The following is a 24,708-nucleotide window of genomic DNA, read 5'->3' on the forward strand; positions in this document are numbered from 1 at the left end:
AGGGGTGGGGGGGGCGGGCGGGTGATCACAGCTAAGTGTGTCAGTTTCAGGACAAACAGCTGAGAAACAGGGCTGACTCACCCCAAATGGGTGGCTATTCTAGCATTGGCTATAACAAGCCAGTAACAAAAATAAGCTTTTTTTGTCTCATCATACTGGTTAATGAGTCCAAACTGCAGTCTCCTTGGGCATCCCAGCCTTTGTTTCACCACTGAGGCATTAGACTGTAGGATGAGTGGTTGTTGAAAACCAGTTTAATCAAACTAGGTCATCTTCTGGTATCAAAACATCAGGCACCTTGTCAAGTCAACATGTCAGACCTTACCCACTAATTACACTCTTGCCAATCCCTTAGTATCTAACTATGATAAAAAATTGAAAGAGAAGAGTTAAAATAATCAACAATCCTATGCAAGAACTCTGCAATGATCATATACACAATATATGACAATCCAGCCTTGGGCCAACAGGAAAGCTCTACAAATCACCATTTTAATAGTCCAGCATGAGGCCAATAGGTTGTGGCTGTGTGGTTCCTTGGAAGTGGTGACTTGTCCCTGCAGCTGCTGGGCTGAGGAATAGCTATAAAAGGTTTGGAATGCGGAGGAGTATGGGGCTGGAAGTTGGGGTGAGGGGGGTGCGGATGTCTGCTCCAGGAGGGAGTTTGGGTGTGGAAAGGTGTCTGGGGTGCAGGAGGGGTTTTGGGGTGCTGGACTCAGGAGGGATGCTGACCTTGGGTGATTCTCCATAAGCAGTGACCTGTCCCTGGTGGAGGTGCAACTACATGGGATGCACAGATAAGGCTGAACTACAGCCAGTGGGAACAGTGGGGGCAGTGCCTGTGGGTGGAGACAATGCATGAAGCAGCCTGGCTCTGCCTCTGGTAGGAGTAGCATGGACAGGCTGCTGCTTGCAGGGAGCCACCTAAATTGAGCATCTCTGGATCTGGCATCCCAAAACCTCTCCCGGGTCCTGCGTCCCTCCCCGGAGCCTGTGCTCCAACCCCCAGCCCCGCACTCACCCTCGAACTCCCTCCCTCTTAGTTAACTGGAATAGGTCCCTTACCATCGCCCATCCCCTCAACGTGCCAAATAAAGTTTTTACTGTATCAGGGTTTGAGCAGTGATGGAATAAACTGCTGACTGGTAAAAGTCCTTTGGAAGTTGCCAAAGATGGGAAGGTTCTTAGTCCCATGACTGGAATTCTCCTCCTGGTGATAGTCTGCAGTCCACAGCTTGGAGCAAGAAAGAGGTCCTTTATGCTTTCATTCGCATGGATGAGATACTGTCAGTCTTAGTTAGTGGGAAAATTACAGGTAGGAGATGGAGTCCAGGGTCACATGCAGATCGTCTGACCTTGTGGGTGTTGACTCATTGGAGCTGCTATTGTTGGTATTTTGGCTGAAGTGTCCATAGGAAGGCTCGCTGGGTGGGGACAAGCTTCTTCTATGACCTGTTGTGGGACCTAAGTGTTCTTTAATGGGCCATCAACATGAATAGATAATAAATAGAAAATATTCTATTGCCTCTGTATAAAATCCATGGTAAGTCAGCATCTTAAAAACTGCTTTCGGATATGGTCATCCCATCTCTGGAAAAAACCAGCAGTCATGTAGCACTTTAAAAACTAACAAAATTTATTAGGTGATGAGCTTTTGTGGGACAGACCCACTTCTTGAGATCCATGATCTGAAGTGGGTCTGTCCCATGAAAGCTCATCACCAAAGACATTATTTTGTTATAACAGTGCTACATGACTGCTGGTTTGTTTTGTTAAAATACAGACTAACACAACTCCCTCTCTGGAAAGGTAGAGAGAGAGCAAGAAAATGCTTGGAGTATGGAACAGCTTCTGTGTGAGGAATGATAATCTGGACTTGGCTAATTGCCTCTCTTGCCTTGTGAAAGGAGAAGGGTTTCAAAGGATTGAACAGGCTTTGAAGTCCGTGACTGGAATACTCAGATCTTTGCCTCCATTCATGCTCTGCCTTCTGTAAACTTAAGAAGTGCTCCAGCTGCTTAGTGCTCCTCTTGGAGGATATGAGGGTCGTTTTCCAGGCTTTGCAGAGTACAGAAGACTGGGTTAATTGGCATCTTTGCAAGCAGCAGCACTTTGGAACAGCACAAGTGTAAACTTAGCAATTGGTTGTCTTAAAGAGGTCTCTGGTGTCTGACATGCAAGGGACTTCTTGAAGATTCTTGCAAAAGCTCTTTTATGTGTTTCCTCTGCTGCAGAAGAAAACCCACCCCTGCAAAATTGTAGGTCCCATTTTCAACTCATACCTCCAAGTTAAAGATTAGACCCAGCTCCCCCTCTCTCCCCACATCGTATGAAAAGCCTTCTAAACCTAAACTTGAATCTAAATGTTGCTTTTGTCTTACAGCAGTTGGTTATCCTGGTTATTCAGAAACCTAGTCCTGTGCGTCGTCCTTATTTATATTTCCGTCCCAGTCCTTGTGCATCTCTTTCCTGCACTGTTGACCAAGTTTGTCTTCCTCAATATTGGTAAGTACTCCTCCCACTTATTTGCGTGGATGAGAAATTGGGTGGAAATCCTGGGTTCTTTCTCGGTGACCAAAAAGCAAAAGGGGCAGGTTGTGTGCAAAATTGTACGTGTTGCTTTACTAGTACCAAAGCTCCAGACAAAAATATATCCAAGATCTCAGACTGAAATTAACTATTTGGAGGGATTCTGGCTAATTGCAAGAGACTTCTGGGATGTGAAACAAAACCTTGATGCAGTTTGGTGGCGAGAGGAGTAGACCGCATTGCGGAAGGGCTGTCTAGCAACTGGCTTGGTGGGATGAGAAATACATTAGGGTTTATGACTGAGGATTGATCTATGCTAGCTGGGAGATCTACGATGGACTTATCTGGCACAGATCCGGGGCTCGATTTCATGTGCTTAGTGGAGAACAACGAAATAGAACTATTTGGGGTTGACACTTGACCCCTGTGCTCCTCATTCCCTTGAGGAGTAAGGGAGGTCAACAAGAGAATTTCTCCCGTTGACCCCTCTCAGTGAGGACACGCAGCTAAGTCGATCACAGATATGTTGACTCCAGCTATGAAATTGCCATAGCTGAATTGCATATCTAGGATCAACTTGAAGGTCTAGCGTAGAGCTGCCCTCAGAATAGCAGCGTTGGATGAAGACGGATGTCGAGGAGAGAGGCCTAATTGGCATTGCATCGTTATTTCTGGAAGAATTGCGCGCCGACAGTTTGTCAAAATCCCACAATATAATTGCACCAGTTTCAATTGTTTTGGTAATTTTATTTCACAATACCTGCCAGCAAGTATGTCTGTCTGTAACAATACAGACAACATAAGAGTGAGGAAATGTTTCTGACAAATAGATTCTTCACTAAGTGTGCTCACAAAGGACGATGAGTAATAATTCCATCAACCTACAGTGTGGAACTTTGTTCCCCGCATCCCTCAGAGGCGGTGCCAGGCTGGGGGTGAGTCAGGGAAACAGGAGCTCAGGGAGAGGAAGTTATTGCAGGAAGGAGCCTGGCAGTGAACCTGGAGGGTGGTTTGGGTGTGGTTGGGAGAAGTAGGGAATGGAGGTGGGTTATTAGGGAGCTGGGGAGCCTCCCCCATGCAGACCTTGGCTGACCCTTAGTTTCTCCCGTTCATTCAGGTACCTCAGTGGTCCTGCACCACCACATCTGTTCTGCCTTTGCCCCAGTCTGTCCCCCCGCCCCTCAGTAAGCCCTTCTGAACCCAGTCTGTGACCTCCCAGCAGCCCTATGTGCTACAGTCTGTCACCCCCCTGCCCCAATCCCGTGCGTGGCTTCAAAGGCAAGGCGTTGTAAGGAATGCAGCCTCTTTTTTTAGTCTATTGGCTGCTACCTCGAGCAGTCTGTCCCAGTGCCACGTCCCCAATCGGAAAAAGATATCTGCCATGTTTCCCTGGCAGAATCTGCTCATTGTGGAGGAAGAAAAAAAAATTTGCAGGTGCAATAAATTCTGTGCACATGCAGAGGTGCAGACATAGGAGTAACTGTTTGCACTCCTATAGGCAGTCATTGTCTCAGGGTACGTCTTCGCTACCGGGAAGGTAGATCTGGTTGGGGTCAGACTTCCAGGCTCCAATTTCATAGTGGGGTTGTGTGAAATTGACCTTTCTGGTGTCAGTCAACCCCTGTATTCTTCTGTATTGGGAGGGGTAAGGGAGGCTGATTTTTGGTTTCTATTTCGTTATTTTTTTTCCCTCTCCATCAACCGCTGTCTGAGGCCAGCCAGGTTAAATGATTGCAGATAAGTTGATTCTAACTACGCAATTGCCATAATTAGAATTGCGTATCTACAGTCAACTTTAATGTCTAGTGTAGACCTGGCCTCAGTCACAGGGCTGCGTGTCAGGGGTTTGGTGCACCTCTGAATTCACTTGAGTAGCTATTGGAGGGCCAATGAAGGGACTGTTCTTGATGCCTGAGACTTTGCAGGCATGTTTTTCAGGCCCACTTTTATTCTGCGCCTCAGTCTTGTTCCCGAATAAAGGAGTTTTAAAAACACCCCTCAAGTTGACAGCAATCAGGAATTTCTTAAAGTACCTTGGAATGAGCTACCCACACTTACTGAGCAAGCTCTGCTTTCGGCAGGGGCGCCGAGGCTGTTAGAGTGTGAGAGACTTGAATTGAGTTCTGCTACGGCACAAAGAAACAATGGACCAGTTCTGCAATTGTTCTCTGATGCCCTATTGCATAGCGAGAGGAACAGCAAGGCCAGGTAAAGAATTTCAGTTTCTTTACACTGAAGCCCTTGTTCTCTTGGATGCTGTGGGACTCCGAAGTCTGGAGATCAAGGAGTACATGGATAGCGGTATTCATGGAGCCGTCCATGGATACAAAATTTGCTTCTGCAGAAATGATCCCTGGATGCAGGTACCTGTGGCTATAAAGCTGATATCCATGGATTTACAGCCAGCACTGTCAGGATCAGTGAGCTCTTCCCACCCTGGGAGGGTGAAAAGCGAAAAGTTGTAGCCTGCTGATGACCCGTGTCCACACAAGTCAGCCCCCCCACCCAGTGGTGCTGACTGGCAACTGCCTCCATAAGGAGACAGGCTAACGGGGCTCTGGCTGCCTGGAGAGGGATGGGCTCGGCCAGGTTTGAAATCTGCCCAAGACACGCCTCATGACAACTAACATAACTAACTCCATACTGGATGGGTCGTCACCCAGGTTAACAAGGACCGCGCATTCTGTCGTACAACAGGACGGTTGTGTTGTCAGCTACTGGTGAACCAAAAACCTTGTGCAAGAAAATGCCTAACTGTAGGCATATGGAACGTAAGATCACTAAATCAAACAGGTAAGCTTAAAGAACTGACCTATGAAATGAAAAACTACACCTGGCATATCCTTGGACTCTGCGAAGTAAGATGGAAAAATTTTGGGGAGCTCAGAACAGACGAAGGCCATTTGTTCTATTACAGTGGAGAAGAAGATAAACATCTTTATGTATTAGGAAACCTACTCCATTAAGACATCAAGAACTCATTTCTAGCTTGCTGCTGGATATCTAGCAGGATCATGTCCATACACTTGAAAGCTTCACCATTCAACATTACCGTCATTCAAGTGTACGCACCGACTACTGACCATGACGATGATTACACAGAAAGTTTCTACAGTCAACTTCAGAATATCATAGCTGCAATCCCAAAAAAAAGTATTGTAACTGTACAAGGTGACTGGAGTGCCAAAATAGGCATGGATGCCATAAACGACTGGCTGAATCTCATTGGGCCCTGTAATGAAGTGACTAATGACCAAGGCTTCCAATTATTGGAATTTTCTGGCTACAATAACTTAGTAGTAGCAAATACACTGGCAGCCCATAAACCATCAAGATGTTGGACCTGGCACACCCGCGATGGACAACATAATCAGATTACATCCTAATTAAAAAGCATTTCCGGTCTGGTGTGAACGTACAGAAGACACGTAGCTTCCCAAGAGCAGACATCGGGAGCCATCATAACTTGGTCCTAATGAGTTTTCAGATACGACTGAAAAAGACTTCTAAACCAAAGAACAGTTGTGTTAAATTTAATCTGGACCGTCTTAAAGACCCAAATACTGTCAGTGAGTTCCAAGCTATGATAAGAGGGAAAGTTGCTCACCTGCTCACACTTGAGCAAGAGCTAGGAACACTCACTAAAAGCTTCGAAAACATAGTCACAGAAACAGCTACAGAGATACTAGGAACATAGCATCCTGAAAAGAAACAGTGGATTACAAATGAGATTTTGAACCTTTGTGACCAAAGGAGAGAATTTAAGAAAAAGAAAAAATCTGCTGAAGAAGCAACACAATATAAGATAATTAACAACAAAACAAAAACCAGTATGAAAGCAGCAAAAGAAAATTGGATCGAAAACTGCTGCTTAGAGATTGAAGAGAACCTAAATGCAAACAGTAAGAAAGCTTTTAAAAGTATTAACGGGTTAACACAGACTATAGAACACAGAATAAGCACTGTACAAGACAAAACTGGCAACTGCCTCACTGAAGAGAGAGACATTATAAACAGATGGACAGAATACTGCTCTGAGCTCTACAACTATAACTCCAATGGAGAGCCCAATGTTCTGAAAGCTAACAACCCAACAGAAGAAATAAACTTTTCCATCCTATGGGAGGAAGTTGAAGCAGCCATTACATCGCTAAAGACAGGCAAATGACCTGGCATAGATAACATCTCATCTGAACTTGTAAAACACGGAGGCAGCAGTATGGTTGACATACTCATGATGATTCACAACAAAATATGGCTGAGTGGAGAATGGCCAACAACTTGGGCTAAATCACAAATTATAACGCTTCCTAAAAAAGGAAACCTACAGTTATGTGGAAATTACAGGACCATCAGCTTAATTAGCCACCCTAGTAAGGTGATGCTGAAAATCATACTGAACAGACTAACACCCCAGGCTGAGAAGATTATTTCTGAAGAACAAGCTGGTTTTCGATCAGGCAGGAGTACCACTGAACAGATTTTCAACCTATCTGTACTCTGTCAGAAATACAATTCACATCAGCAAGACCTGTGCCTTGTTTTCATTGATTTTTAAAAAAGCCTTTTGACAGAGTTTGGCACGCAGCACTGTGGGCAACAATGAAGCAATTTAACATCAACAGTAAACTCATTGACATAATTAAAAAATTGATACGAAAAGGCCAGTAGTGCAGTATTTATTCAATGGTGCCGTTGGTGCCTGGTTCGGTACCACTGTAAGAGTACGGCAGGGCTGCATACTCTCTCCTACGCTTTTTAACATCTTTCTGGAACGTATCATGGTAGATGCTGTAGATGACCACTCTGGAACCGTTAGCATTGGAGGTCAATCTATAACCAACTTGCGTTTCGCAGATGACATTGTTGGACTGGCAGGGAGTGAAAAAGAACTAGATAACCTTGTTAAATGCCTAGATAAAACTTCAATAAAATATGGCATGGAAAAAAATGCAGAAAAGACAAAATTCATGACCAACAATCCTAGGGGTATATCCACGCAAATATCCATGAAACAACAGAAATTGAAAGAAGTAAAACAATTTAAATACTTAGGGTCGATCATCTCTGATGCAGGTAGAAAACCAGAACTACTCACCAGAACAGCAATAACAACTGCAGCAATGGCAAAATTAAAACCAATCTGGAAAGACAAAAACATATCCCTAAAGTCAAAAGTAAGGCTCATGGAAGCTCTTGTACACTCCATCTTTTTATTTGCTTGCGAGACATGGACTCTGACAGCAGAACTAGCGCGCAAGATCAAGGCCCTTGAAATGAGGCTATACCGCAAGCTTCTTAACATCCCCTATACGGCATGCATTAGTAATGAAGAGGTCAGAAACATCATCAACTCAGCAATAGGACCTCATCACAACCTACTGTCCAGAATAAAAAAGAGAAAACTAAGATTATATGGACACGTAATGAGATCATCAGGCCTGTCCAAGACCATACTGCAAGGCACAGTGAATGGAAAAAGGAGGCATGGCATACAGAAAAAGCAATGGATAGACAACATTAAAAAATGGACAAGGATGAGCTTTGCAGCAACTCAAGAACTGGCACATGACCAGCCAAAGATGGAGAGAGACTATAAAGAACGTTGTCATGAAGGTGCCCAGCGACCTTGGTCAAGGGACATGATGATGATGATGATGATATACTAACCCTCGGAGATACTATTGTGCTTGGTCCCTGCTGTGCAATAGGTTTGATCCCACCAGTGTCTGTGGTTTTACCTGCTTACATGGGAGCTGAATTTGGCCCTACCCCTTCAGAGGGGCATCCAGACATTAGTTAACTATCAGTGTCCCCGTGAAGGCAGGTAAGTATTATACCCCTCTTAGATGCGGGGAAACTGAGATACTGGTGAGCCAACTATTTAGGACAACACACAGCCTCAATGGTAGAACTGCAGTTAAGCTGCAGAATCTCCTGGGGCCTGATGCAGGTCTCGCTAAGGCCCATAATGGGAGAAGAATGGAGGCTTTAGCTTTGATCAGTGTGCGTTGCCATGATGCCTGTTAAGTGAATCCATTGCAGCCACTTTCCTCCTGACATCTCCTGCATGAAAGGCACAAGATCACTGGCTCCATCTGGCAAATGAGTGCTCAGTTTCAGGCAGAGGTGGAAAAAGCACCCAAAAAGTTACTTGAGTAAAAGTACAACTGCCCCGGGGGGGGGGGGGATCTACTTAAGTACAAGAAACCAGTGTCCTCTATGGAAAACTACTTGAGTAGAACTATACACTAACACAATATCACATCTTGATTGTACTCAAATACCCAGAAGTAAAAGCGGTTGCACTTTTACTCAAGTAACTTTTGGAGTATTTTTCCTACCTCAAGTTGGCTTGGGAGAGGGAAAGTCTCGCATACTGGTCCATTACTGTGAACTGAAAGTTCTCTTTCTGCAAGGCAAGCTTGCAGCTCTGCTCACAGCAGAGTTGTTCCCCTTCTCCAGGACAGTTGTGAGCTGGCTGGCAGGCAGAGGTCATAGAGATGTGTACAGTCCTTTCACTGTGGAGAAGTACTGTGCATAATATAAATTTGAGGGGTAAAAGGTTTCAGAACTGCATGGTGCTGGCTTCCCTGTGCTCCTGATGAAATCGCAGGTGAGAAGCCCACTGACCTCAGTGGGAGCAATTAGCTAGCTGCTTCAGAAGATTCCACCCTTGATAGCTTGGGAATTGGTGTCCTCCTCTCAATAACAGCTTGAAATGTCTTCCCAGGAATCGGGTGATGGTCTGTGTCTGTGACCGTGGGTGTGAATGAATCCCAGCAAGCTACGAATGGGGTTCTTGCTGCGCTGCAGACAATGTGCCATTCATATCTGGTGACTTGTCTTTCTCAGTGTCGTATCCCTTTGTGGACTTCAGGAAGCCTGAATTGTTGCTGAACCACACTGTGAACTTTTATCTCACAACCGAGCCAGAGGTCACCATCGGCATCTGGTGAGTAGAGCAGTGCTGGCAACGGGAGCTGTTTAGATTCCTGTGGGCTAGCGGAAGGAAAGCATGTGAACTGTAATAAACATGAGTGAGGTCTGACCCGTAAGGATTTCAAATCTCAAATGATAGCCATAGCTGGCACACGTGGAATGCACTGTAAAAATCAGTCTCTACTCACACTTTCTAGATTCTCCAGCCAAAACTTTAATTTTACATTCTGCATGCAGCTGTGTATGGTCTAGTGTCAAAGCAGAGTTGTAAGACCCCATGTGTCTCCAGGACTTGCTCTGTAGTACAACAGTCGTCATATCTGGGTGCAAAGGTCTCAGCTCTCGAGTGACCCGATAGGTCTGTGCACAGACCAACAGGGACAAAACTAGACAGTCTGATCTCTCACCACCTGCCCATGTACACCAAGGTGCATCTGGGCAGGTACAAAGTCTTGAAAATCTGTCTGGACTGTTGGGTTAGTCATTTAGCAGCATGTGCATTGGTGTCTCTGTTGGATATTCAGTATTCCCCTTTATTCCTATTCGCTGTCAACAATGCTTGTATCCAAAGCCCTTTATCTGTATCACTGTTCACAGTGTGGCTGTTCCTGGCCAGTGGCTTCTGGGCTCTGGTGGCACTACGTATCTGTCCTTTAAAAGGGAGAAATGATGTTGCATTTTAGTCTGCTGAATTAAAGACAGATCAAATGCAAACGGTTATTTCCTTTGCAAGTGGGATTCTGTGTAGAGTAGTGGACAGAGAGGTGGCTGGACTCTACATCACAGGAGAGGCTGTGCTTGCCTGGTTTTTGAAGACCATTAGTTGAATACAGTTATTTATCTTCCTACTGCCTCATCCATGAAAGAGAAGCAGGTCTCCTGTGGGCAGAAATGGAAAATCCAGATACATGTGAGCAGGCTTGTTTGTTACATGCTCTTGGTTCTTCTAGGCATGTTTTGCCTGAGAGCTGGGGAAAAGAAGCCCAAGGGAAGGACCACAGCTGGTATGAAGAAGCTCTTGCAGATGATAATCCGGTTATAATTTACCTCCATGGCAATGGAGGCAACAGGTGATTAACATGAACCTATGAATGAAGTATTAGCCTTACTTTGGGGTGGGTGGGTGTCCTTTTTTTTTTTGTAGCTTGTGACAGTGACATCGGACATTTGCTGGCTGGAGGCAGAAATATTTTGGCTGCAAACTCAAAGTTCTCCCTCCTCCAACCCCACAAGCCCCCACCCCAAGCTTGGCTGAGACAATGCTCTTGTGTCCCGCCAGTTCCATCCACATGTCGTCTCCTCTGTCCCTTGGAAAGACTCTGTTCCAGGCTCTGGCCTTGACTCCTGCCAGCTTCTTGCCAAGCTTTCCAACCTACTGTGGTGGTGGTTTGCCTTGCCTGATGCTGTGACAAAGTTCAGCCTCTCCTAAAATCCCTTCACTTGACTCCCGGCTCCTCCTCCTCCTCACCTGCACAGCTTGCTGCACCGGAGCGCCTTCCTGGCTCTCTTCTCCTGTCTCCTTTCACTCCACCCTCCCAGCCCCCTTTGCTCAGTCTAAGTTGCTTGTTGTATCCTTCACCTGGGTCTGCCTCACGCCTCCACCCTATGCCTGGAGTCTCCTCCTAACCAAGCCCTAGTCTGGCCACACTTGTATAAACTATTGATTTCAATTGGGTTGTATGGATCAGAGTCAGCTCTGGATTTGCCCCATCTTGTGTATTGCAGTTGTAACTGCCCACCTGGGCCCCCTGTAACCACTGCGACCTGGAGCTTCATGCAGGAGCCTCTACGCTTTGAGCTAAAAGCCACCTAGCTTTCAGCTCAGGCTGGAGGGTGGGGGAGAGAGAGAGAGCCTCTTCTAAGAGGTTTAAGTGCAGTGACCCGCCCACCTCTTGGCATGTGGGTTACACAGTCATACCCTGAATGCTGCCAAAATGTCCCATGTTAGCGCCATGCTAAACAGCCATGAATCACTGTCTTCATATCCCCTTGGAATGGCTCAGAAGTACAGCTAGATTTCTTTTGGACTAAGCTGTTTGTTTGGGCTGTCAATTAATCACAGTTAACTCACATGATTAACTCTAATTGCAATTTATCTAACTGTTAAACAATAATAAAAGACAATTTTTGGACGTTTTCTACATTTTTAAAATATCTGTTTCTACAACACAATACAAAGTGTACAGGCTCACTTCATATTTTGATTACAAATATTTGCACTGTAAAAATGATAAAGGAAATAGTATTTTTCAGTTCACTTCATACAGGTACTGTAATGCAATCTGTTGTATAATTTTTTTTTTTAATGCAACCGCACTCTCATCAATGCACAACTTTGGAGCTTACAAGTCCACTCAGTCCTACTTGTTGTTTGTCTGAACGATTGGCTGAACAAGTACTTGTATTGGGTGAATTGAAATACTAGCTTTTACAGTCTAGTATTTGTAGTCAAAAATAAATACAAAGTGTTGCAATAGAAATCAATGTATTTGAGAAAGTTGGAAAAAGTCCAAATATATTCAGTGGTATTCTGTTATGGTTTAGTTACACTTTATTTTCAGACCCATAGACAAATTTAAAAAAAAAAAAGAAAATTACTGATCTAACTATCCTCTCCCTGAGGCAGACCTGTTTCAAACACAAAGTAGTCAGAACCACCCTTTGTTTCTTTTCGGTATTTCAGCACTTGTCGACTTTGTCCATACGTCTCTTCACTCCAGAGTTGGTGCACATGGGCTGGGCATGCTGTTCTTCTATCTTGCTGGCTCTCACTTTAAGTCTTCAATTCTTAAAGCTTCTTTGGGTGATAAAATATTAACTTCCTGTGGCTTGGTAAAGCTTTGCCCAAATTTGGTAGTGGCTGTCCCAATCCTCCCTTAAAATTGATGGCTAATCCAATGTGAGAGAAACCTGCTATAAAGCTACTTGCTTGTGTAATACCTGGGAAATGTTAAGTTCATTTTAACCTCATTTGTGTCTGTTTAGAGTTGTACGTATCATAGCTCTGGAGACCAATACCCCCATTTTGAGTCTGGTTCTAATCACAGGTGCATTAGCCCCAAGAAGTTGCATTCACTGAAAAAAATAGGCCAGCTGACCTGTGAAAGCAGTCATCTGCAGACTCTTGGTTCCCATGTGGTGCTCAGATTTAAAACTGTCCCCTTGTTTAGGGCACCACAAGTTTTAAAAATCACTTAACAGCCTTCTGTTGCCTAAAGAGACTTCATTGCCTCCAGTCTGCCTTTTGCCTGTAATCCGGGTGCCCCTCATACGCAGGGCTTGTTCTTAGAATCAGTGAATCCTTAAAGCTGCTTTCTTCTTCTTTTTAACTCCTACAGGGCTTCAGGGCACCGAGTTTCCTTGATGAAGGTAGGTCAGACCCATACGAATGGGTATCACCTCCCACAGCCCAATGCGTAGCATGTACTTGCTCAGCTGGTATCTCAGAATGCTGTTTGTTGTACTTGCTGGCCGAGGAAAGAGGCCTCCAGCAAAGATTGGTAGGGTTTAAATCTTTCCTGCTTGACACACACAAGACAATTGCACCCATTGGAGTGATGGCTAGGAGTTAGGCAAGTAGGATGGTACCAGCTAGATTCTTTCTTTCCGTGGACTGTGGTTCTTCTAGCACCTGACAATAGCAATAAGTTTTGTACAACCAGTACTTTGGCTGCCTCAGCCTGTCATTGAAGAGTAACATCCCCTGATCTCTTAAATAGGTGCTGAGTGCTGCTGGCTTCCATGTACTGGCTCTTGACTACAGAGGTAAACTTAGAAACAAAACCAACACAAAGCTAGTTCACCAGATTTTTAAACTTTTTTTTTTTTTACTCATGCTGTTGCCTCCTAATCTGCCGTGTCCCAGGGTATGGGGACTCCAGTGGCTATCCAAGTGAGACGGGGCTCACTACCGACGTCATGTTCCTCTACGACTGGGTGAAAGCCCGGAGTGGGAATAGCCCTGTGCTCTTCTGGGGACACTCCTTGGGGAGCGGGTAAGTGTGCTACTGGCAACTGGTCAAGGGATGTAGGGATTGGTGTGAAGCATCTCTGCTGTTGGCAGATAGATGTGTTGCTGGACAAATGCATGTTGCTGTATGATCTAAAATACAAGGGAACAACAAGAAGTCCTGTGGCACCTTATAGATTAACAGATATTTTCAAGCATAAGCTTTCGTGGGCAAAGACCCGCTTCATGGTCTTTGGAGATGGTCATGGAGATATTTGCTCCAAAATATCTGTTAGTCTGCAAGGTGCTACAGGACTTGTTCACAAAATGAACACGGCACACTCGCAACGGATAGTATTGGCTAGCTGATGCATCTCTGTGTAATTGCAAATTGGGAATGCTCTATCAGCAGGTATTTTTAAAAGAGAGCTTGGCAGAGGTTGGTTCTTGTCCCCACTTAATTAATATTTCTGTTAATGACCTGGAAGAAAACAATTCTCACAAAGCTTGCTGGAGTACAGGACACTATATAGGACAATCTGGATTGCCTGGTAGACTGGTCAGCCCTAAGCAAACATGTCACAGGGCAACCAAACATGAAGTCCCACCACCTTGGAACAGAACGTTTACGTTGTAGTTACAGGCTGATGGACTCTCCCTGGAAATGGTGACTCTGAAAGGCATGGGGGGGTCATCGTGGTAGAGACGCAAGGTGAACATGAGCTCCCAGAACAATGCTGTGGCCAAAAATAACCCAACCATTGGCTGCACAAACCAATCTTCAGTAGGAGCAGAGGTTATTTTGTTTCTGTATCTGACAGTGGTGTCACCACTGCTAGAATACTGTCCAGTTCTGGTGTCAATGGTTCAAGAATGATGTGGGGTTAAAATTTTGAGCAGGTTCAGAGAAGAGCCCCAAGAAGGCTTCAAGGATTGGGGAGAATATGCGTCATAGTGAGACTCTGAGCTCCATTGATTTTATCTTCAGGAAGGAAAGGGGTAAAGGCCTTAGTCTAAAAGTACCTGGGTGGGGAACAGAAATCTGACAATCGGGGAATCTCCAGCCAGAGATGTTACAAGATTCAAGTGGTGAAACTTAGACTTAGAAATAGAAGGGTAATTAACCCTTGGACCAATTTGCCGGCATTCCATCACAGACCTCAGCAAATTGTTCCATGGGTTAATTACCTTTCTATTTCTAGTCTAAGTATTTCACTTGAAATACTGAAGTGACGATTGGATCTTTCTGAAAAGTTCTTTCAACCACAGCTATTAGTCTTGAAATAGTTGATTTGGGGAAGTCTGGTGGGCTGTGTTATGTGGGAGATCAAGGGAAGTGACCTCAGTGCTTAATTGCTTTGGTGTTTTTTTTTTTTTTTTAAATGCCCTGGCCCCATGTTCTGTGACTGGCCTCTCCTTCCTTACAGGGTTGCAACGAATGTTGCAAGGAAACTGTTGGAAGAAAAAGGTAGCTGGCAAATATTTATAACCGTGGGCTACCTGTCAGGTGGGAGGAGCAAGCGGGTCCATCACAGCTCCCTGTGGCCCTGGCCATGCTTAGACAAACCCTTAGGCTGCCCTACCGCGCAGTGGCTGGGTTCACCTCCAAGGGGTTGTTGGTCAGGAATTGCAGGAGTGCACTGTGTGTCTGGCCCTTCCTGGGAGCAGGGGGATGCCATCTGGGGAGCCTAGGAGCAGACTCTGCACCTGTTGGCAACTCTTCTCCATAGGAGGAGTTGGATAGTGCCAAGGAAACAGAGCAGCTCCCAAGCACTGTGTGGGGCAGACCTAGACACTACAGTAACTTGATGCTTCTAGCCACTTTAATGTTCCCAACACGCAGCTGACCAGGCCTGATCCAGAGCTCACTGCAGTCACTGGAAAGGCACCAGTAATGCTGGGATCAGCTCTCTGGTCCAGGCGTTAGGCACAGTCCCTGAATGGTGACAGAACAAGGGACGACTTCTCATCTAACTGTGTGGTGTGTCTCTGGGTGGGAGGGAGGGAATGGAACAGATGCTCAGTGCATGAGAACACCGGGCTCTCATGCACCTGGCTGCCTAATTGTGGGGGTGGCCTCCTAGGGCAAGGGGGGATGGTGGTGGAGGGGCAGAGGCAGCACCAAGGAGGTTGAATGGTCCCTTGTCAAACTGACGATGGTCTCTTCCCTCCTTGCCGGTTTCCAAGGCATCCAGGTTGACTTGATTGTTCTGGAATCGCCCTACACCAACATTCGTGATGCAGCAGCTCACATCCCCCTGACCAGAGTAAGGCGACCGACTCACGGCAACCTAGCACAGCCGCACACGGCAGCCACGAGGTGTTTCTAAGCGGTTTGGCGCTGGTCTCCCATCTTGTGAGCCTGGGAAGGAAGTGTGACTTCTGTGGTTGTCGGGTGGCGTCGTAGCTCCTGACCAGCCGGTGTTCAGCCTTAGAGAACACAACGGCCATCTTGTCTGTGAAGAGCTATTAGTCATAGGCCGTCTCTGGGAGGAAAGCTATGAACTAGCTGTGTGCCAAGGCTGCTGTCCTATTGGAGATGGTACAGTATTCCTTAGTGTCCAAACACCAGGCCTGTTGGCCTGCAAGGCAGGTCCTTGCCATGCTCTGGCCTAGTCAATCCAGGCATTTTACCTGGTGTGTAAAGGGACCCTCCGCGCTCTGCGTGTGGCTGGGGAGGCCTTTCTGCAATGCGGTGACTGTGGAAGAAAGCTTGTGTGGCTGCTTTGTAAGCCCTGGTGCATGCTGGGAGCTGGAAGCTTGATGGGCAGATCACATCGGGGTACGACTGCAACCCAGTGTGTGGCAGAGGTTCTAGGGAGGAGTGGGGCCAGTGGAGTCTGCTGGAACTGAGACAGGCTCGCAGAGCTAAGCTGTGGGGTGTTCTCTCCACTTACGGGAATGGCCTGGGATTGTTGGAGTTGCTGAGGTGGCTCAAAGTCATTGAGGGTGAGTTCCCCCCAAGATGCGAGCCAGCCTTTCTCTTGCTGCTTGTGCCATGGGAGCCTCATTCCCAGGCCCTCAGGGCTGCTAGAGGAGAAGACTAAATTCTGTCTTACTGGCCCTCGGGGCCGTCCTTTAGGATTTTTGGTGTCCTATGCAGCCAGGCCCCTGCACACTCCAGCCCCTGTGGAGAGGGGTTGGGGGGGAGGCCACTCTGTAGAGCAGGGTTGTGAGGGCAGGAGCTGTGTGAGGGTCAGCAAGAGGAGGCAGGGAGGATGGTGGGGGAGCAGGCCGACAGAGGGGCACCAGCGGGCTGGAGCTGTGGGCTGGCAGGTGGAGGGGGTGTGTGGGAGGCTGGGGTGGGGAGGCCAGGGTCTGGGCGGTGGAGCAGGGGGCCCAGGAATTGGGCCTGATGCAGCAGGGTGACGACCTGACACCACATGCAGGCCTGGGGGCAGACGAGTGTTCTGAGCCAGGCTGGGGTGGTGAGAAGTAGCAGCTGTGAGGTGTGGAAAAGACTCTCTTGAAGTAATGGAGCGTAACGTGAGTTTTACAGGGTGAAGCCTTGAACACTTGGTTTTATATATAGGTAAACTTTGCACAGCGGGACCCCCTCCAGGGGTGTATCACACTGAACTCTCCCCCTTCCTTTAACAGATTTACCATAAGTTCCCAGGTTTCGAGTACCTTGTCCTCGACTCAATGGCAGCGGGTGACCTATTCTTCCGTAATGATGAAAAGTGAGTAACGTTTCTGGGCCTACACTTCTGTATGTGTGAATGTCTGTTCGTTATCTGGCTGGGCTGACTGAATTCCAGTGGCACAGTCCTGTTCCTGGGTTCCTTCCGACCCCTCGTATGTCCAGTGTCGGAATCCGCTTAGAAAAGAGGAGGCTAAGGGGGGTGGGATATGAGAGGGGTCTAGAACATCATGACTGGCGTGGGGAAAAGGGATTTACTTGTTCCCACAGCATATAAGAACTAGGGGTCCTCAGATGAAATTAATGGGTAGCAGGCTTAAAATAAAAAAGGAAGTTTTCCTTCATGGAATATACACTCAACCTGTGGAACTCCTGGTCAATGGAGGCTGTTGAGACCAGGACTTCACCAGGGTTCAAAAAAGAACTAGTTAAAGTCATGGCAGTTAGGCCCATCAATGGCGGTTAGCCAGGATGGGTAGGAATGGTGTTCCCTGCCTCTGTCTGTCAGACTGGAAATGGATGTCAGGATAGGGATCACTTTGATGATTCCCTGTTCTGTTCGCTTCCTCTGGGGCATCAGGCAGTGGCCTCTGTCAGAACACAGGATACTGGGCTAGATGGACCTTTGGTCTGACTGTGTGGCTGTTCTTATGTCCTTAATCGCTCCAACTGGCTGCACTGAGGGGCTCAGAGGCTCTTGGAAGCTAGAGACTAGCTTTGAGAGATGTCTCCTCCCCTCTGAAGCATGTGCTTTAGACCCCAGCAGAACAACTCTGCTGTACACTTCGCTCTTCAGACCAGCTCAATCCCATCATCCCACCCCAGCGTTTGCACCTCTCCCTTCTCTCGGCCAGGGGTGCACTAGTAGTGCAGGGTTAAGGCAGCCAGGCCTCTTGCTGCGTCGTTGTACTGCTCCGCTGGAAGCAGGAGAGGCTCTGTGCTTTCAGGCTCAGTGTAAATGTCACAGACCCAGCCACTGGCAGCGGTAGGAAATGGCATTGGAAGGACCATTCCTGTCAGCTCTCCCTCGCCATTTAGAATCTCCCTGTGGTTCTTCTCACCAAGTCCTTGGTCTGGGGCTCCGGGCAATGGCAGGACACCCTTTTAGTTTAGCAAAAACAATACGGCCTTGCTGCAGCTCATCTCTGGCACCTTGTCTCTCTCCCCCATGCCCCCAAGAGGGGAACTCGCTCTCTGCAGTTATGGCCCACCTTGTACTGGAGCCTTCTCTGCAGCCAGGAGCCACCTGCCTTTGTTTCTGCCCCAGTGGTTCTCCCTCTGACCTAACTGTATCTCCTCTCCCTTGTTGTCTTTCTCCTGCTGCATCATGTGATTAGGATTGCAGAGCGGAAGGCTAACTTGTTACGGGATAGTCTCAGGGTGGGGGGCGTAGCCATGTTCGTCTGTACTTCATGAAAACCAAGCAGTCCTGTAGCACCTGAAAGACTAGCTGATTTATTGATTGTTGTAAGCTTTTGTGGTTTTAGGGCTTCCATTCCATCGCTTGTCCTCACGGTTGTCTCTCACATCTAATACCTATAAATGACAGACATATCCGGCCACCGCATGGTAGCAGGGCAAGCAGTACTGCAGCAGACAGGGTACAGCCTGCTCATCCCCTCGGTCTGAGCCATACCAAAAGCTCTGCTTAGCCAAAACCAGCCACCCCAGCGTGCTAGAGTCCAGCATTAACCACACGGAGAAGACAGTGATTTGGAAAATGGAGCAGCACGTAATGTCTTCAGCTGAACTGTCAGAGCTGCAGGCAGCTGGCCTGGAGAATAAAGCCATTTAAAAGGACCATTCCACAAGAGGTGTTCTGGATAGTTAGTTAGTATCTCCTCTGCCTGCCCGGGAGAGGAACAGCTCTGTGTGGGAGACCAAATGAATATGAAGGAACCTCTGGATTCTTTCCCATTTCTTGATGATCTTTTTATACAACACTGGTGGAAACGGGACATAGTTCTCCTCCAGCTGAGGCCTAACCAGGGCAGAGAAGGTGTAGAGCATGTCCTGTGATTTGCACGCTAAGCCTATGTTAATGCAACCCAACCTGCAATGCTGGTGGGGCAGCTCCTGCGGTGGTTGTGAGCCACCACCTCCCAAATCCTTCTCAGCAGTGCTGCTGCCAAGCCACTTCTACCCCTTCTGTATCAGTTCATTTCTTTGCTCTTTCCTAAGCGTAACGCCTTACATTGATCTGTTGAATTTCACTTGATTGGCCCTGGCCTAGTTCTGACTTTCCAGGATCTCTGAATTTTAGCTCTGTCCTTCAGTGTTTGCACCCCGTGCACTAGTTTTGTGTCCTCTGCACACTTGATGATGGGCTCTTTATGCCAACACCCAAAGCGTTCATCAAGCTGTTAAACAACAGACCTGGAACAGATCTGGGTGGAGCCCCATGTGAGACCTCTGTCCAATAGGACCTTGTCCTGTTGATAGTTGCTCTTTATTTGTAGTTGTGTGACTGAGAGGCTGCAGCTTGCTTCTTGGCATGTTCCGTAGAGCGTGTGATGCCTGGCAGAGCCAGAAATGCTCCCCAAACACTTGGGTGGGGAGAAAAGCTGCAGCATGCAGAATAAACCAGTTTAAGCAGGTGTGTTGTCAGCTTTACTTCCATAGTCATGTATTTGGTGGCAGAAATACTTCGCACTACAGCTACTTACTGCTTTCTTCCTACCAGGGAGTCCCTGTCACAAGTACACTGCAAAGCTTTGATTGACCAGCCCAAGACTGTAACCCTCTATACGCCGTGGAGGGAGCTCAGATCCCCGTAATCGTAAGGGGGTGGGAGAGGGAGGACTTCCTCCACCAAACAGCTGCAAAGCTAGTTTGGTTGTACTTGGATTTTGATTGCTTCAAGTAGCATCACCACTGCTTAAATCAGTTACTCCAAGTGCTTGTGAAGTGGACAGTGTTTAGGCCAGGAGTGGGCAAAATCACGCTGGGGAAGGGGGAGTCAAATCCAACCTGCCAAGCATTTCTACCCTGCCTGCCCAGCCAATGAGCAGAGCATGCATACTTTCAGACAGCAGCGTGTGTTCAGCTGCCCCTCCCCCACCTTGTTCCATCTGCAGCCGAGCTGCTCCTAGGATTCTCCTGCCAGTTGTGCAGAGGGAGTGGAGGGGAGAGGGCAGTGCAGAAGTCAGGGTGTTCCCCGGCCCCCGTTACACCCTCCCTGCATAGCAGGGATCGGGGAGCGGGAGACACAGCGGAGCTGCTCCAGTCTGAAGCATGGACGGTCAGTGACTCAGGAGTGCAGAGCAGGGGAGGGGAGAGAACAGAGCAAGACAGATTTCCCTTACAGAGACAGAGGGCGGCTTCTATCAGAAACTCACCCAGGAGCAGCCAGTGTGCACACACTCACTGACACACCCAGTCTGTGCCCCCCCACAGAGTCACTGTCACACATACACCTCACCACACACCCCATGGCTACATCTACACGAGCCCCAAACTTCAAAATGGCCACGCAAATGGCCATTTTGAAGTTTACTAATGAAGCGCTGAAATGCACATTCAGCGCTTCATTAGCATGCGGGCGGCCGCGGCACTTTGAAATTGATGCGCCTCGCCGCCGCGCGTCTCGTCCAGACGGGGCTCCTTTTCGAAAGGACCCCGCCTACTTCGAAGTCCCCTTATTCCCATCAGCTCAAGTGCCGCGGCCGCCCGCATGCTAATGAAGCGCTGAATGTGCATTTCAGCGCTTCATTAGTAAACTTCAAAATGGCCATTTGTGTGGCCATTTCGAAGTTTGGGGCTCGTGTAGACAGGGCCCATGTGTGTCAAAGGCTATCTCTGTTTCTCTTTCATACTCACGCACTGGCTCCCTCTAGCCCCTGGCCTCAACTGTTCTGCCAGAGACCCTGACCCTGTCGGGGTGGGGCCCCAGAGCCAGCCCGGGACCAGTACCAAAATTTATGGAGTGGCACCTCTGCAAAAATTGTCTGCTCCTGACGTAGGCTTTCTGGACTTTAGCATTTGAGTGGGTGGGTGGGTCGGGGAAAGGCATTGCCATTATCTGTAGCGTCCCAAAGATCAGCTGTTTCTAGGCATGGTCTGTGCAGCCGGTAACATTCAGCACCTGTCTGCCTTTATGAATGCCGTGCTTTCTCCTTCTCACAATACAAACCGCAGCTAAACTGTAGCGGGCACTGGGGTGGGAGAGCAACCCCTCAGGCCAATGTTAGTACCAGACTTTGCTCCTAACACTGATTCTTGTTAACACCAGGTTAAGTAACCAGAGACTGCGTGTTTCTTCAACCTGCTCTATTTTTTCCTGTAGTGTTAAAGCGTTGTCCAGTCCCCTCCTGATTTTGCATTCGGAAGATGATCCTGTCTTGCCAGTCCACCTGGGTAAAAAGGTAACTTTTCTCATAGTTAAAGCCACTGCTACATCTTGATGCTGGTGAGGAAAAGCGGGGCAAAGGAATCCTGAGACTGTTCTCTTCTTGCAAACATGCTATTACTGGGAACAGGGCCTGACCTATACTTACCCATTGTAAACCAGGTTCTTTTGTATGCCATGCCCTAAGGTTACATCTACACAAAGGTATTTCAGAATAACTTTGCAAGCATCTACACTAAACTCACTAGTTTAAAATAACACACTGGCTAGTTTGAATTTATTTTGAATTTTGTAAACCTCACCGCAGGAGGAATAACGCCTGTTTGGAAGTAGGCACCGTTAAGACATGGGATAGCGCTACTTTGCAATAGTGCCTTTGGATGCCATTAGTGCATATTTGGAAACGGGCGCTGTGTGTCCAGACAAGCTGTTCTGAAATAGCTGGGTGCTATTTCGAAACGCATTCGTGCGTGCAGCTGTCCCTTTGAAATCTGTTCTGGAATAGCTATTTCAAAATAGATTAGTTTGAAACAATGCTGCTGTGTAGACCTATCCCTAGAGTCTCTATCGACTTCCTTTGTGCTGGGTTCACTCGGTGCATAATGATTTTCTGTAACACAGGCGGGATTTGATTTGGTGGTGAAAGTGTAGGGGGCTTGCAAGGTTCCAGACCTGTCTCTCCCTTGGGTGTAAGAGTTGCAGGGGCTGTAGGGCATTGCTAAGAGCCCCCAGTACCGCTCCGTACTACACCTGACTCTTCCCTTCATTCCCCTCCTGGTTCCTCTGGATGCTGGTTCTCCACTCTTCCTCATACCAAACGTTCCCAGTGTCCAGCTGACATCCACAATGGCCCAGGCAGCTGCGCTCACACCTGAACTAGGTGCTGACCGGGCAGAAATCCTGACTTGGCAGGTGTCCGATCTAAGCTGCGTCACCCTCAAGTAATACGGGGCTGGAGCACTAACCAGCTTGCATGTAGTGGAAGGAAGGGGCATCCAAGCTGTCTCAGAAGTGAGTAACCCTCTGGGTCCTTCTCTCATCTCTACTGTGAAGTCGGAAGGGCTTTTTGCTTATGTCATGGCCATAGAGGAATATTCCGATCCACTTTGTTTGCCTGTCACTTGGCTACTCACTCCCAATGGGCGTTAAGGTGCTATTCTGCATGGAGGTGAGTATATTTGTCTTGAGGTACCTTACAGAAAGGAACCCGAGGGTGCAGTATGGCTGAGAAACTTAATACCAGCTGGGCTGGCAACTGCAGTTCAACTCAAGTGATACACTCAACTAGGGCAAAGGTCCTGCTGAAGGGCCGCTTTAACTGCACTGTTAAATTTATAACTTAGGATGGTTTTTCCTCCTTTTTCCCCAAAGACGTGGATTTCAGTGAAACACCACCTGGGGTGTACAGTGCTCACTGTCTGCACTGGGGAGCAACAGCATTTAGTTCACTTCCTACGAGTTCTGTAGTGCAGGTTTGATTGTGCAAAACCCATTTGTAATGCCATTTCACAACTGCCCCAAGTCCTAGTTCAGGCAATAGTTCAGGCGCACTAGTGTGTCTGATGGGAGGTAATGCTGTTGGCTTATTCACAATGTCCCATGAAAGTGAGAACAAACATTCACATGGCATTGTAGTAGCCACGGTTGCCAGGTATATGCATCAGAGCTGCTTACCACTGGCAAGCCCCTTTGTGCTTCAACCAGCCTTTGATTACTTATTTCCATGCTGAATTTAAATGGATATTCTGTTGAATGCTGTGATTAAATCTGCAATAGCTCATCTAAATCAATTAAGATTAAACAGATGCTCAGGCTGTCAGTGACTTAAAAATGGCAACTGAGTGTATGAATTCAAACCTGATCTAACTAGAGGGTGTAAAAACCCAGGATGCCAGCTGTTCACTGTATGAAGTTAATGGAAGGGTAGGAGTTGATCAGTTCAAGGGGCAGAGATTATGGGCTCCCAGCCCCTAGATCTTGTAGCTCAATGACCATATCCAAAGCTTGTGTCGCTAACAGTCACTGACTTATGGTTTAAATGACAAGAGGCCTCTCTCTCTCTTTCTTTCCACCCAGCTGTTTGAGGTTGCACACTCCTCCTATGAGAACAAAGACAAGGTCAAACTTGTTACCTTTCCAGAGAAGCTGGGCTTTGCCCATGAAAACATCTGTTCGCATCCAGAGCTGCCTGACATTGTGAAGTAAGTAACGCCAGGAGCTGAGGCGTCTGCTGGGGCTGCTGTAGCTCTCTCAAGGGGGTGGGCGTGTCATTCTGAGCTGCACGTTACTGGCTCAAAGCCCGACCAGGCTTGTGCCCAAGGAGAATGCGCATCTGCTGGCTGGAGGGGGAAGCGGGGTGTAGATAAGCTTTGTATCCCCACCACTGGCACCTTTAATAGGTGAGCAAAGGACTGCGGGGGTGAGGGCTTTGACCTTCACCTGAGAGCTGGCTGCTCAGCCACAGGGCTGCGGCATTAGCCCATCCCAGTCTGACTCCAAGCGCTAGTTCAATGGAGGGAAACTAAGTCAGGGGAGCAAGAGGCAGCAGCATCAGCCCTGGTAACTTCAGCTCCTCGCAGCAGCAGCAGCCGCTCTCGTGAGGCAGGGGCTGCTCTAGTCCTGGCTCCATGCTGGGAGCTTTCCCTTTCGGCTCCTGCCTTCCCGCTTCACTGGCAGGGGGGTGGGGAAGGGTGCGGAAAATAGATGGGCCACGGCAGCAGCTGTGGCTATGAAAACTTGCCTCTGTGAAAGGGCTCGGGGAGGCAGGGGGCGGGCCTGCTGGAGGTGGGGGGAGTGTAAAGGGAGCAGTTGCCTCTGGGCTTAAGGTTTCAAGGGGGGCTGGCACACTGGGCCCCTCTGAAGTGTTGTAGCAGCATTGCTGGGCATGGCTCTTGGGGGAGGGGGCAGTGCCATGGTCTGGGTGGCTCTGGGGGTTGGCTGCACTTTGCCCCACCCCTTCTGAGGCATGGAGCTGGGCCTCCCCCTTCCACCTCGCCCTGGGGCTGGTGGTGCTGCCCCTAGGAGTAGGTCTGTTGCTTTGCTTGGGTCCCCTGGGTAAGCACTGTGCTAATGGTCCTCCCTGTGACACCCCAGATGTGCTGCTGGTCAGCTGAATGGTGTATTTCAGAGGTTCTCAGACTTCTTCCACCTGCTTCAAGCTCTGCCAGCTGGCTGTGTACCCCATCCTCCTCCTCTGGGACACTAGCGGCCCTTACCCTCCAGATGCCAGGGGTACTGTGTGGGGAATTTTGTATCACCGCACAATGCAGAATTTGCACAGGTGGTGTTGGGCAGACC

General features: G+C 47.9%; 1 protein-coding gene across 3 annotated transcripts in view; it reads left to right on the forward strand.

Annotated features, from left to right (window-relative positions):
• ABHD12B (abhydrolase domain containing 12B) overlaps positions 1-24,708 on the forward strand; it is a 34,428-nt gene that overhangs the window by 8,732 nt on the left and 988 nt on the right. Inside the window, exons 2-12 of one of the 3 annotated variants that reach the window (XR_012645872.1) lie at positions 2,384-2,505; positions 9,385-9,484; positions 10,422-10,541; positions 12,810-12,840; positions 13,191-13,236; positions 13,337-13,466; positions 14,848-14,888; positions 15,608-15,740; positions 17,021-17,103; positions 21,349-21,427; positions 23,488-23,612. Coding sequence is in view for 2 of the 3 variants with exons in the window: in XM_074996201.1 (XP_074852302.1) it covers positions 2,384-2,505; positions 9,385-9,484; positions 10,422-10,541; positions 12,810-12,840; positions 13,191-13,236; positions 13,337-13,466; positions 14,848-14,888; positions 15,608-15,687; positions 17,021-17,103; positions 21,349-21,427; positions 23,488-23,612 (957 nt within the window). In the remaining variant the exon portion in view is untranslated. Of the gene's footprint in view, positions 1-2,383; positions 2,506-9,384; positions 9,485-10,421; positions 10,542-12,809; positions 12,841-13,190; positions 13,237-13,336; positions 13,467-14,847; positions 14,889-15,607; positions 15,741-17,020; positions 17,104-21,348; positions 21,428-23,487; positions 23,613-24,708 lie in introns of those variants that run through there. The other 2 variants (XM_074996202.1, XM_074996201.1) reach the window with 2 other exon arrangements.

This window comes from Carettochelys insculpta, chromosome 6 (genome assembly GCF_033958435.1).
Source record: "Carettochelys insculpta isolate YL-2023 chromosome 6, ASM3395843v1, whole genome shotgun sequence".
NCBI lineage: Eukaryota > Metazoa > Chordata > Testudines > Carettochelyidae > Carettochelys > Carettochelys insculpta.